The 13,454-nt window shown below is 40.2% G+C and overlaps 1 protein-coding gene across 3 annotated transcripts in view; it reads left to right on the forward strand.

The window, feature by feature from the left end:
* The first annotated feature begins 711 nt into the window (after positions 1-711).
* Positions 712-13,454, forward strand: part of rxrgb (retinoid X receptor, gamma b) — a 51,658-nt gene continuing 38,915 nt past the window's right edge. For 2 of the 3 annotated variants that reach the window (XM_020044311.2, XM_013135147.4), the window contains exons 1-2: positions 712-984; positions 1,559-1,823. In XM_020044311.2, the coding sequence (XP_019899870.1) occupies positions 1,787-1,823 (37 nt within the window). In that variant the 5' untranslated portion in view covers positions 712-984; positions 1,559-1,786. Of the gene's footprint in view, positions 985-1,501; positions 1,824-13,454 lie in introns of those variants that run through there. The other variant, XM_013135146.4, reaches the window with a different exon arrangement.

The following is a 13,454-nucleotide window of genomic DNA, read 5'->3' on the forward strand; positions in this document are numbered from 1 at the left end:
CTCTTTCCTTGTGCTGCTTCTGTCCTCTATTTGTATACAAGAGCTATGCTAGCAGGTGGCCAAGGTTTGTTGTGTTGGGTGAGGGATTACGCTTTAGAACATTGTTTGGCGGCAATGGTGCTGTGAATACAAAGGGATTAGTGCAGTGTTACTTCACTGACCGTGTGTGTGTGTGTGTGTGTGTGTGTGTGTGTTTGTCTCTCTCTCTATCTGTGTGTGTGTGTGCAGATTTAGGGGAATGGCATGAAATATAAATAAAATGCATTTGCCAGTAAACACAGCTTTAACTATCATTTAAAAACCTGTGTTTGCACAAGCCTGCAATGAGGGTCTTAAAATTAGATGCTAATGCTCTTTAAGACTTAAAACTGAATTGGTTATTTCCTTACTTCAGTCTAAGCAAAAGAAAATAACGAAAGGGGTTGTTTATATGAATCAGATATTCCATGTGGTCCATATATAATCATGCACACCGCCTTAAAATATACTAATCAGAAATGCCTTGAACCATGTGCCACCATTAGGAGTGCACAAAAGAGAGAATTGACAAATGACAAATTTAATGCCCCTCTTTGACTTTAATGAATTTACGTAATCTAATGGAGGCGGTGAGAACGTGGTGCTGTGGAAGGGGGGCGGGTAAGCAAATGAAAAGCCCTCATTAATGTAGAGTGACTGAAAAAAAAACCATTCATCTTGGTTAGCATCCTCCTGTGCTCCTTTACGCTCGTTGTTACAAGGCCGGGAGCTAGGGGTGCTTGTCCCATTAACGGGGCAGCGAAAGGCCCTCTGAGTGGTCAGTGACCGCCGTTGACAGAGCGTCTGCCCGCTCCCCAGTTCATGACTGAATGCCTCAGCGCGGGTTGACTCCTGAATAACCTTCTGAGGTACCGCGAGCTCACCCTTAAATGACCCCACACCCTGAAGAAAGATCGGGGGGATTCCAGGGGGTCTCGAGACACGGATCTGCAGTTTTCCAAATAGGTAGGCCCAAAGATTTGCTAGCTATGGTTTGGGTTTGGGTTGATGGAAAAAACATGTTTTAGCTATATCCTTAACAGAAAAACGTTGCACACGGGCACTCATGTAATGGGATACAGTACATTAAACAAAAATGCGCACGCATGCACACACAGACAAATTTTTTAATCGAATTTGCATCATATTACAAATAAATAAGCCAACAAGTGAGAATAGGCCTACAAGTGAAAATGTATTAAAATGATACTTTTCACACAATACCACACTGATGTCAAACAAATACAGGCCTAATAATAGGGTCATTCAAATATATAAGCATATATACATTAAGCTACATTTAAGAATATACCGTAATTAAAATCCTATATGATAAATTAATTATTCGTATGCTAGAATAATAGTGGAAACGGCCTACTATAAGGAAATATAAAAACATCCACACGATTCACATACTGAGCTAATGTCTGCATTTTGTAGTAAAAAAAATCTCCGGATTTCCTAACGCCATATTGGATTTCTTCTCGGTATGGTTCTTTCTTTCTAAGAAAATGATTTGTGTCCCATTTCTACATTTTAGGTTGGAACATGGCATCGTTGCGAAGCAAAAGTTTCGTCATGTTCGTGGCTGATATCGATGACTGTTGTCATTGGAAGAAGCTTTCGCCACCCCCTTGCTGGGCCCCCGCGTAGACCTGCCTTGCTAAGTTCAGTCTGGCTGGGGAGTGGAATTTGCAGCCTGGGATGCTGTTGCCTGTGACAGCGCAGCTTTTATAACTATAGAAAAACGACGCAGCGCTGACACATTATGGACAGTAGGCATAATGATCCTTATTTACACCTCAGTAAGTATATTTCTGATATGTTTATTACTTATAATGTTACGTTTAGCCTTTCCACAATGCAATTTGTTAATGCTTTGAAGAAGCATGCATTGGATTCATGGCGTCTTTCTCGGAGTGCCAGCAAGCGGGCTATAGACGCTGCAGTCCACGGACTTTAGTCGGAGATTTCGATCCATGAATTCAATGGTTGCGTTATCTGTTCAGATATAACTCGTCTGGCTGTAGTGCCTATTGACATGAGGGTTGTGGCCAATGTAAAAGTCAGGTGATCGTGGTTCTCCCGTTCAGACAAGGTCAGAGGTTGGCACTTTAATTGCGCTTTTGTAATTTATGGTAGTCGTCGCGCGTCTCTTGCTAACAGTTTGGACATAAACACAATTTATTGGTCTACAATGGTGTTTTCCCAATCGAGGACGTTCTGTAGACTACCAATTACGATTTTCGTACCTGGTTTTCCACAAAACTCCCGAAATGAAAATAATAGGTTAATGTGAAAACTTAAGGCTAAGAGTTGTGACTCATACACACTTTAAGACATATAACTTTTTTGAGTTTTCTTTGACAGCTTGTCATTGAACAAGTTATGTGACATTAACCAGACTAGAAACTCTTCACACAACAATTACTTTTAATTAGCCTATAGGTAGCCTATAGTCAAATTGCCAATAAACATGTTAAAATGCATCACAATCTATTGATTACAACAGTGCAAGATTATGTAAAAGCGGTACTGTACATGCTGAGGTGAAACTTGATACTTTTATGATGCGTTCTGTCTGTGATTTGTGCACAGTCAAATTGGAGCCAAGAGCTTTTTTAAGACCAAAGAGTGAGTCACACACTATATGCATCATTTATCATGTGATGTTCTCTCTGAATGATACATTCATTTCCAAGCCATGCACTACTCAAGCATGATAGTAATATCAACAGTGTTTTGTGAACATTTTCTATTGTTGAGAAATTCTGTAGAAAACAGCTGTAGTTGTGAATGTGAAAAATTCTCAGTCTCCTAGGAATGGAAGGCACTAGGTTTGAGTGCATGGAGGATGCTGTACGGCTGTTAGCCTACATATATGCTTAAACAGATCATTTGTTTCCCATCAGATTGCCATCTTTACCAGGTCACTTTAAGTATCTGCTATAATACCTTGAGTATACTATCATATGTTTCAATACCTGGAGTACCCGGTAATTTCAAGGACATCTTTGGTAGAGACATAATAATGATGATATTACACATAGACCACTGATTTAATGTTGTATTTTCTTTCTTTTTACTGTAGTGTAAGACTATGTATATTGACAGTTGTGCAGCAAGTGACAAGCAATTCCAAGTGTCTGGACTGTAGGCTTACAAACACATTGTTTAGGACAGCCTTTATGGAAAAGCACATTATACTGGTTTCATATACCTGTATGATCACTTTGATATCTCTGCATTAAAAAGTGAGGTCAGACCTCAACAGCACATTGTTAACAAAGTTAACATCTGTAGATTATTTTGTAAATAACACTTTATTTTACCATGTCAGCACTTGTTCCCAGTGTTATACAGCATGTTTGATACATGTCTAGAGAGCATTCTGCGGTTACAGACCATTCAGCAGGATTTCTTTCGAGTTGACACTTCTGGGTTTACCGGTCAGTCTGAGGGTTCACAGACGTGCGGAGGACACGCGGCAAACTCAGAGATCTGGAAAGACCTGACGATAGAGACGGTGGCTAGAGAAAGAACGGAGGGACTTGTGGAATGGGAAAGAGGGTGAGACAGAGAGAAGACAGAGAAGAGAAAGAAGAGGGGTCACTGCAGGACTGGTTGACAGTAGCACTCTGAACTCTTTAGCTGCTGCCAGTGGTCAATGATTCTCCTGCTTTCTGTTTGAGGAACCAGGAGGAACACTCTTTATGTATGTGTTTACACCCAAAAACACATATACTCACCTACAAACGCACAAATGCATGTGCATAGACGTGCATTTGCACACATTTGTGTCTACACACATGCATGCACACACACATACAACAGGTTAATAGTAGGATACTACATATTACACATAATGCATATTGCATTTTTAAACTGCTATTTGTCTGCAGTGATAGAATCCTTGTTCAAATAAGGTTTTGGCGCCACACCCAATCTACCTGTAGGCTTTAGTTATACCACCCAGGCAGTGTGGCTGTGACAGATTTCTATAGAGGGAGAGTCCACTGGAGAGTTTGTTGTTTAAAGGCTGGTTTTGCTCCAGCAGAGCTCCAGCAGAGTCAAATAGGCCCTCCTCTACTTGTCATGTCAATGTAGTTACATTGTATTTCATGTTGTGCAGTTCTGCTGTCCTTCCGCTGAGATCTAGCTTATGTGTGTTGCTATTTAATGTGTGTTTCCTGCTTTCCTTGGATTCTGTGTGTGTGTGTGACTGTGTGGATGTGTGTGCATTTAGAGGAGGCTAGGGGAAGTTTTGGGGTAAGAAGGAAGGAAGTGTTCGTTGGACAAATCAACATTTTGCTGGTGTAGGCATTTTTTTAATTTGAGAAAGGGGAGGGGATATTTTGCTCATAGACTAAGCATTTCAAAAGACTTGGCCCGTTGACACATTGAAGCCAGATTGGCAGCAACAGGTATTGCTGGTAGTTTAGTAGGTCTCATTAAATTTCTCCTTCACTGTGCTCTAAACAGAACAGAAAAAAACACACTGCTAGCTTTTCGTATGTCTTTCTAAAAAAGGGGATTTAAAAAAACGTACAGCTTGTTTCTAACTTAAATGAGAGTATATTTATACAGTGGATATAAAAAGTCTACACACCCCTGTTAAAATGCCAGGTTCCTGTGATGTAAAAGAATGAGACAAAGATAAATCATGTCAGAACTTTTTCCACTTTTAATGTGACCTATTACGTGAACAGTTCAATTGAAATACAAACTGAAATCTTTGAGGGGGAAAAATAAAAAATAAAAACCTTACAATAACCTTGTTGCATAACTGTGCACACCCTTAAACTAATACTTTGTTGAAGCACCTTTAGATTTTATAACAGCACTCAGTCTTTTTGGGTATGAGTCTATTAGTATGGCGCATCTTGATGTGGCAATATTTGCCCACTCTTCTTTGCAAAAGCACTCCAAATCTGTCAGATTGCGAGGACATCTGTGTACAGCCCTCTTCAGATCACCCCACAGATGTTCAGTTGGATTCAGGTTGGGCCATTCCAAAACTTTAATCTTCTTCTGGTGAAGCCATGCTTTTGTGGATTTGGATGTGTGCTTTGGGTCATTGTCGTGCTGAAAGGTGAACTTCATCTTCAGCTTTCTAACGGACGCCGGAAGGTTTTGTGCAAAATTGCCTGATATTTGGAACTGTTTATAATTCCCTCCACCCTGACTAAGGCCCCGGTTCCAGCTGAAGAAAAACAGCCCCAAAGCATGATGCTGCCACCACCATGCTTCACTGAGGGTTTGGTGTTATTTGGGTGATGTGCAGTGTTGTTTTTCCGCAAAACATACGTATTGGAATTATGGCCAAAAAGTTCAACCTTGGTTTCATCAGACCGTAACACATTTTCCCACGTGCTTTTGGGGGACTTGATGTTTGTTTTTGCCAACTTGGATGTTTTTCTTTGTAAGAAAAGGCTTCCATCTTGCCACCCCACCCAATAGCCCGTTCATATGAAGAATACGGGAGATTGTTGTCACATATAGCACACAGCCAGTACTTGCCAGAAATTCCTGCAGATCCTTTAATGTTGCTGTAAGCCTCTTGGAAGCCTCTCTGACCAGTTTTCTTCTTGTCTTTTCATCAATTTTGGAGGGATGTCCAGTTCTTGGTAATGTCTCTGTTGTGCCATATTTTCTCCACTTGATGATGACTGTCTTCACTGTGTTCCATGGTATATCTAATGCTTTGGAAATTCTTTTGTACCCTTCTCCTGACTGATATCTTTCAACAATGAGATCCCTATGATCCTTTGGAAGCTCTCTGCGGACCATGGCTTTTGCTCTGAGATGCAACTAAGAAAATGTCAGGAAAATCCTACTAGAACAGCTGACCTTTATTTGTGATTAATCAGAGTCACTTGATGGCAGGTGTGTAATGACTTCTATTTAACATGAGTTTGAATGTGATTGGTTAATTCTGAACTCAGCCACATCCCCAGTTATAAGAGGGTGTGCATACTTGTGCAACCAGGTTATTGTAAGGATTTTATTTTTCATTTTTCCCCCTCGAAGATTTCAGTTTGTTTTTCAATTGAATTGTTCACAATATAGGTCACATTAAAAGTGGAATAAGTTCGGACATGATTTATATTAGTCTTATTCTTTTACATCACAAGAACATGGCATTTTTTATATCCACTGTAAGTTATTATAGAATGGTATGAACAGTCGCAAATGGTCAAAATGTTATCCTCTGATGTACAAATGCACATGTACACACACACACACCAATGCACTAACACACAGGCCCATGTGCACGGTGACATCCACTTCATACAGATTTTTTTTACAGCTGGGGATATGGCCCCCTCTGTCTGTTCTACTCAAGGTTTCTGTCTGCATTCTCTCTGATCTGATTCCCCCCTGTCTGCCAGATATTCTCCCTTGAAAACAAGGGGGTGTGCAAAAGATGTCAAGTTTAAGTCCTCCTCCCCGTCAATACTGCAGTCCTTCCCTTAGCCAAAACACACAGTGTCCCCTATGTCCAGCCAGCAGGGAGTGGCAAAAGAGGGAGGAGTATGAAAGCTAACATTTTGTCAGTGTTTATGGGAACATGCACACATGCAGGCACGCATAGACAAAGATCAATTATTTTCCTTTACCATGTGCAAAGCAGCTCAACCCTTGAATATGCAGAACGTCGTTATTGATGCTAATTGCGTCTTTCAGCCTAATCCAATGTGTTTTATGTGGGCCACTGCTTATTATTACCACTCAATATGAATTTAAAGAGGTCTGTATTATTTTAGCCATTCCCTAAAGGCTTGTTGAGTTTGACAGTGGTATTAAATATGCCGCCGTCTCTGCCCGAGAAGTCCCACGTGGCTCAGTTCGTAAGAGCATTCTGATTGTATTGCCGACGAAAGCGTCTGCTAAATTTGAATTGACAAATAAAACAAAAAAACTGAGCCTATGTCAGTGCTGGGGTAGCATTTTACCACTACTTACCCGTAGTGTCACCACTTGCGCAAAAGAATATCTCGCTTATTTCCACATTGGGGTTGACCTGTATGGTTCAGAAGGGTGGGTAGAGGTCCTTGCTAGCACACACAACAGGTGTTCCTTTAGATACAGTTATCTTGGTTGTTATAAGAAGGGGAGAAAATCTGATATCAACTTGGGAGGGGACAATTACATGAAATATTCTAAAGAGCAATTCTCGTGGGGGACACCAAAAGGAAGGCTGTAATACGGTTTTAGTTTGTGCCATCGGTTTGCTCGCTGTAGTTCTGCAAATTCAGCTATTGTGTGGGAACCCTATGAACATAAACTTACTGGATTAAGCTCATGTTAGCTACGTGCATTGAGTGCCTTTCAGATTGTAGACATGAACACTGTCACCTTGCCAGCTAAGTAACATGACATACATTCCATTGCAAGCTTCGCTCATTGACTCGAATTCAAACAGCTGCAAACCCTGTCTGGCGTTACTATAACTTGCTAGCAAATGTCAGCTAACCGCTAGCTAACGTAAAGTGTAACCTGTAATTAAATGCTGCGAAAATAAAGGCTGGTGAAAGTTTGAAATTAGTTTTATTGTATTGAGTGTAGAAGTAAAGACATTTCTGACATATTCTTTGTTTGAAATACTTACTGAAAGTCAGTCACTAACTCTCTCGAATTCCCACATATACACTGTACCTGGCTGCACAATGTGCCAGTGGCAGTGGCACGTCGTGCAGCCAGGTACAGTGCATCCAACCATTGTTAGGCAAAGGGAGTTGAAACTTAAAAATGCGCTGTTAAGTGTCTATAATCAGCACAAGTGCTTTCATTGCGTCTTAATACTATTATTGAAATGACATAGTTGTTTACTGTGATATATTGGTGGGGACAAATCATAATTTCCCCCAGGATGGGGGGGGGGGGGGGGGGGTCATGTCACCCCTGTCTCCCCTATGGCAGTAAGTGAACAGATTTGGCTTTGGGCCGGCAAAGTGTTATGGTTTGTACCGCTGAGGCACATAAATTCTCATTCCGAGAATAAATTCTCATTCCGAGAATGCAAGGCTTATTACACTACATACAGTGGATATAAAAAGTCTGCACATCCCTGTTAAAATGCCAGGTTTTTGTGATGAGAAAAAGATAAATCATGTCAGAAACATTTCCACTTTTATTGTGATCTATAATGTGAACAATTCAATTGAATGAACAGTTCTAAATACCAGGCAATTTTGGCACAAAACGTTCAGGTGTCCATTAGAAAGATGAAGATGAAGTTCACCTTTCAGCACGACAAAGACCCAAAGCACACATCCAAATCTATGAAAGCATGGCTTCACCAGAAGAAGATTAACATTTTGGAATGGCCCAGCCAGAGCCCAGACCTGAATCCAATTGAACATCTGTGGGGTGATCTGAAGAGGGTTGTGCACAGGAGATGTCCTCGCAATCTGACAGATTTGGAGACTGAGTGCTGTAATAAAATCAAAAGGTGCTTCAACAAAGTATTAGTTTAAGGGTGTGCACAACAGGTTATTGTGAGTTTTTTATTTTTAATTTTTCCCCCTCAAAGATTTCAGTTTGTTTTTCAATTGAATTGTTCACATTATAGGTCACATTAAAGGTGGAAAAAGTTCTGACATGATTTATCTATGTCTCATTCTTTTACATCACAAGAACCTGGCATTTTAACAGGGGTATGTAGACTTTTTATATCCACTGTATAAACACAAACACACATACAACATGCTGGACTACTTAAATGCTAAGGCAGAGAATGACCAACACACACATGTTGGGGTTTTTATTTTTTGGTGGACCTGAAACCCAGAAATGAAACTCCTAACCCTAATTCTGACACTAAGCATGCCCAAAAAACTTTGTCCCGCAACCCAAACCAAAGGCAGAAAAAAATATATATTCTACTTGGGACCTGCTGAAAAACATTTTGTCAGGTTTTACCATCGCTGCAGGGATGCCATAGGAAATTAGTAGAGAAGGGATCCTCTCAGCCAATAACTTTGTTCAGCTCTCCACAGTTATAATACTGACACTTTCCACTTTGTTCAGCTCTCCACACTTATAATACTTGAACAATCTTCTCCTGTTCAGCACTCTTAGTACTGAGACACAAAAAGACTCATGCAGTTTCAAGGTACCTTGTTTTTAGATGTTGGCCAGTGTTGCCTTATTATCTCTGCACATGTTTTTTCATTGGGAATCATGATGAAGCAATATGGAAATGGCTAGTTGCACTGAGTGTGTGTATACATGTGTTTGTATACACACACTCAGCTCCGCCAAACAGGTGTATCTGATGCTGACACGCTCATCCCCTGTATAGGGGAGGACAGGCAGATAGAGGGGGAGGGGTTCTGGAGTTGATCCGAGGATAATCTGGGTAATCCCATAAACCACGCCAACGGACTCTGCCTTGCTCCCCTCTTTTCCCTCTGTCTCTCCCCTTCTTCCCTTCATCCCCCTCCTTCCTCTCTACCCCTTTTCTCCCTCTCTTTCTTCTGTCTCTTTTCCTTGTCTCTCTGTTTCCTGTGTCTCTTCTGTGTTTCCTGTGTCTCTTCTGTGTTTCCTGTGTCTCTTCTCTTTTTCCTGTGTTTCTTCTCTGTTTCCTGTGTTTCTTCTCTTTTTCCTGTGTTTCTTCTCTGTTTCCTGTGTTTCTTCTCTGTTTCCTGTGTCTCTTCTCTGTTTCCTGTGTCTTCCCTCTATATCTTCCTCTCTTTTCTCAGTATCTCCTTCTCTTACGTCTATCTCTCTCTTTATACTCTCTCCTCCCTCTCTTCACTGTCTGTCTCTCTTCCATGTCACTCTGTTCCTTGTCTTCCCTCTATCCATTCCTCTCTTCTCTATCTCCCTCTATTCCCTGTCTCTCTCTTCCCCCAACGCTCCTATCTCCTTTCTCTCTCCCCTCTTTCTCAGTCTTTCCTCTCCCTGTCTTCTCTCTGTCTCTCTCTTCCATCTATCTCTCCCTCTGCCCTCTGCCTCTCCCTGTTTCCCCTTGGCCTTCCTCTCTTCTCTCTATCCCTCCCTCCCTCTCCTTCTTTTCCTTTCTTTGCCCACATGTCTGTCTCATCTCTACCTATGTCTTTTTATCCTGCTGTAGGAGAGGCTCTTATGCTGAGAAAAAACTATTTTATTAAGGTACAATCCTGTTTCCAAAAAAGGTGGGATGTAAAATGTAAAGAAAAACAGATTTCAATGATGTGCAAATCATTTAAACCCTATATTCAACAGAAAATAGTACAAAGACAACATATAAAATGTTGAAACTGAGAATTGTTATTGTTTCTTGAAAAAGAAATGGCTTTGTAGAATTTGATGCCAGCAACACATAAAAAAAATTCTTGGACAGGGGCAACAAAGTCTGGAAAATTTGTGTAATGCTAAAAAAAACCCTAATGGAACATCTCACAACTAATTAGGTCAATTGGCAACAGGTCAGTAACACGTTTGGTTATTAAAAGAGCATCCCAGAGAGGATGTGACTTTCAGAAGTAAAGATGGGGAGGGGTTCACCACTCCTGTTACTGTACGTTACTGCATCCACAAATGCAAGTTAAAACTCTACCATGCAAAGAAGAAACCATATATAAACAAGATCCAGAAACGCCGCCGCCCTCTCTGGGCCCAAGCTCATTTAAGATGGACTGAGGCGATTTGGAAAACTGTCCTGTGGTCTGACGAATCAAAATTAGTAATTCTATTTGGGAATCATGGGCTCTCGTCTTTTTACTTGATGAAAAAGTAAGTTATCATCACCTATATTGATAGTTTCCTGTATCAATGTCATTCACAAATGAAAGAAAAACACTTTTGCGCCATGAAATAGCTTTGGCTGTGTTAAGTTCAAGTAGTAAGTTAGATACTAGTAAGCCTATTACTCGATAATAAGCTGTTAACGGCCTGTGGAAAAAGCCATTCATTTCATGGATGCTATTTGTGGTGGAGATTAACTTAATAAGAAATGAAATATTCAAACTTGCCTTGATGTTAATATGTGAGGGTTACGACGTTTGTCACTTTAAATTGCGGGCCGGCTGAATTAGACTTGCCTGGTTTTTTGGGGGGTTTTGAAACCTGTTGCTGGCATCAAATTCAAAATGGGCATATATTTTTCTATAAACATTAACATTTCTCATGAACTTTTCTATTAAATATAGGGAGAAATTATTTATTTGCATTTTACACAGCATCCCAACTTTTTGGGAAACAGGGTTGTAAAATTGGTTAAAGAATTTTCATGTGAACGTATTATGCTTATTAGCACCTAGGAATTACATGAGAAAAATCTAATAGAATAATCTTTTTATTCATGCTGTATGTTATGTTTTCAATTTATTTAAATCATTAGCCATTAGTTTCCATCCATGAGTACCTCTCACTAATGTATACAGCTTCTTTGGACGCAACACTGTTGTGTTATAGACATCATTTATATTTATGATTGCATTTATGCCAAATTATTGAAAATAAAAAATATAAACATCTCATGTCTATTTAGACCGTTTATTGAGGACTTTGTAGAAGCGCCTGGCTGCCAGTGCAGCTTTGAGTCTTCACAGGTATACGTCAACCAGCTTTGCACATCTGGATTTGGGCAGTTTCTTCCATTCTTGTAGCTCCTGTCAAATTCTGACGGATAGGATGGGTGGTGTTGGTGAACTGCCATCTTCAGGTCTCCACACAAATGCCCATGGAGTTCCAGTCTGAACGTTGCCTGGCCACTGAAGGACATTCAGTGATTTGTCACAAAGCTACTCCAGTGTTGTCATGGATGTGTGCTTTAGGTCATTGTTGTACTGAAAGATTAATCTTCTCTCCAGTCTGAGGTCCTGTGCATTCTGTGTCATGTTTTCTTCAAAGAACACTGTATTTTGCTCCATTCTGTGTTTATTGGTAATAATAGAAATTGGAAATGTAAGTGCTCCATAATGATTTAAAATGTAAGAATTTATTTTTAATTGGTGCTAGAATTTTCATATATTTTAATTAAATAGTATTCATTTACAGCAACTAGCACACAATGACAATGTGGCCAATAACACAAGGGCTTGACATTGTGTATAGATTAGCAAAATACAGCTGGTATACTCTAAACATGAAATAGAATGATATGAAGGTAGGGGGACATACCATTGGTGGTTAAATGCTCCATGCCAGCATGTTAGGAATTAGTATGCTACTCAGAAATGCTTAGCTAAAATTAGGTGGTCTCCTTACCTTGCAGCTTACATTTCATTGTTACAGAAAATCTGGCAAAATCAAAAGGCTGACAAAAGCTTTTCAAACTTTTTATTTCCTTCTTTTGAAATGTCATTTCCAAGGGACAGATAATGAACCAAACTCACTGGTGTAATGATCCCACAGTCTGTGCTACTTTAACTGATCTTAGCATAGCTTAGTGCTTATTGCTTAGACCATCACTTAATTCCACAATAAGATGTTGACTTTATTCCTGAAATATTTTGAGATTATTCTTGAATTAGACTTTATAAAAATCGATCTGTGAAAACATAAATCCAGATATTAGCCTCTTTTTCTATGGCAGCACTGTAATCATGACGCATATTTTTGAGAATAATGTATTTCTTGATTAAGTATCTATTTTTAAAAGTTTTATTAGGTGTAGATTTCTCTCACTTTGAGTGTATGATCAAGCTGATGAACAACAATGCAGTTTTTTATAAGCCTTTTTTCTCATCTTCACCAAGGGGTACAATGATTCTAGAGGGCATGATGGGCGGAGGCTGGCAGTACTCATATTTAACAAGTCTCTGTCTAATACACAAGCTTGCAGTAAGTGACCTCCACATTTGTGGGCCTACTAATGATTAGGGCAAAGCAGTTGGCTAGGTATTGTTCTATTTTAGCTGTGGTGTGCAGCCAAGCTGAGGAGATGTCTGTACCCTTGAATGTCCATACATACAGAGACCAATGTGATATTTAGATGTACATTTGATTTTTGGCTCTAAGTAAAGTATTTGAAATACACTGATCAGCCATAACATTATGACCACCTGCCTAATATTGTGTAGGTCCCCCGTTTGCTGCAAGAACAGCCCTGACTTGTCAAGGCATGGACTCCACTAGACCTCTGAAGGTGTGTTGTTGTATCTGGCAGCAAGATGTTAGCAGCAGATTCTTTAAGTCCTGTAAGTTGTGAGTTGGGGCCTCCATGGATCGGACCTGTTTGTCCAGCTCATCCTACAGATTCTCGATTGGATTGAGGTCTGGGGAATTTGGAGGGCAAGTCAACACCTTGAACTCATTGTTGTGTTCCTCAAACCATTCCTGAACAATCTTTGTTTTGTGGCAGGGCGCATTAGCTTGCTGAAAGAGGCCAATGCCATCAGGGAATACCGTTGCTATGATAGGGTACCCATGTTCTGCAACAATGCCCATTGTAGGCGCTTTTGGCAGTGGATGGGTCAGCATGGGCACCCTGACTGGTCTATGGC

Source organism: Esox lucius, chromosome 8, assembly GCF_011004845.1.
Source record: "Esox lucius isolate fEsoLuc1 chromosome 8, fEsoLuc1.pri, whole genome shotgun sequence".
Lineage (NCBI taxonomy): Eukaryota > Metazoa > Chordata > Actinopteri > Esociformes > Esocidae > Esox > Esox lucius.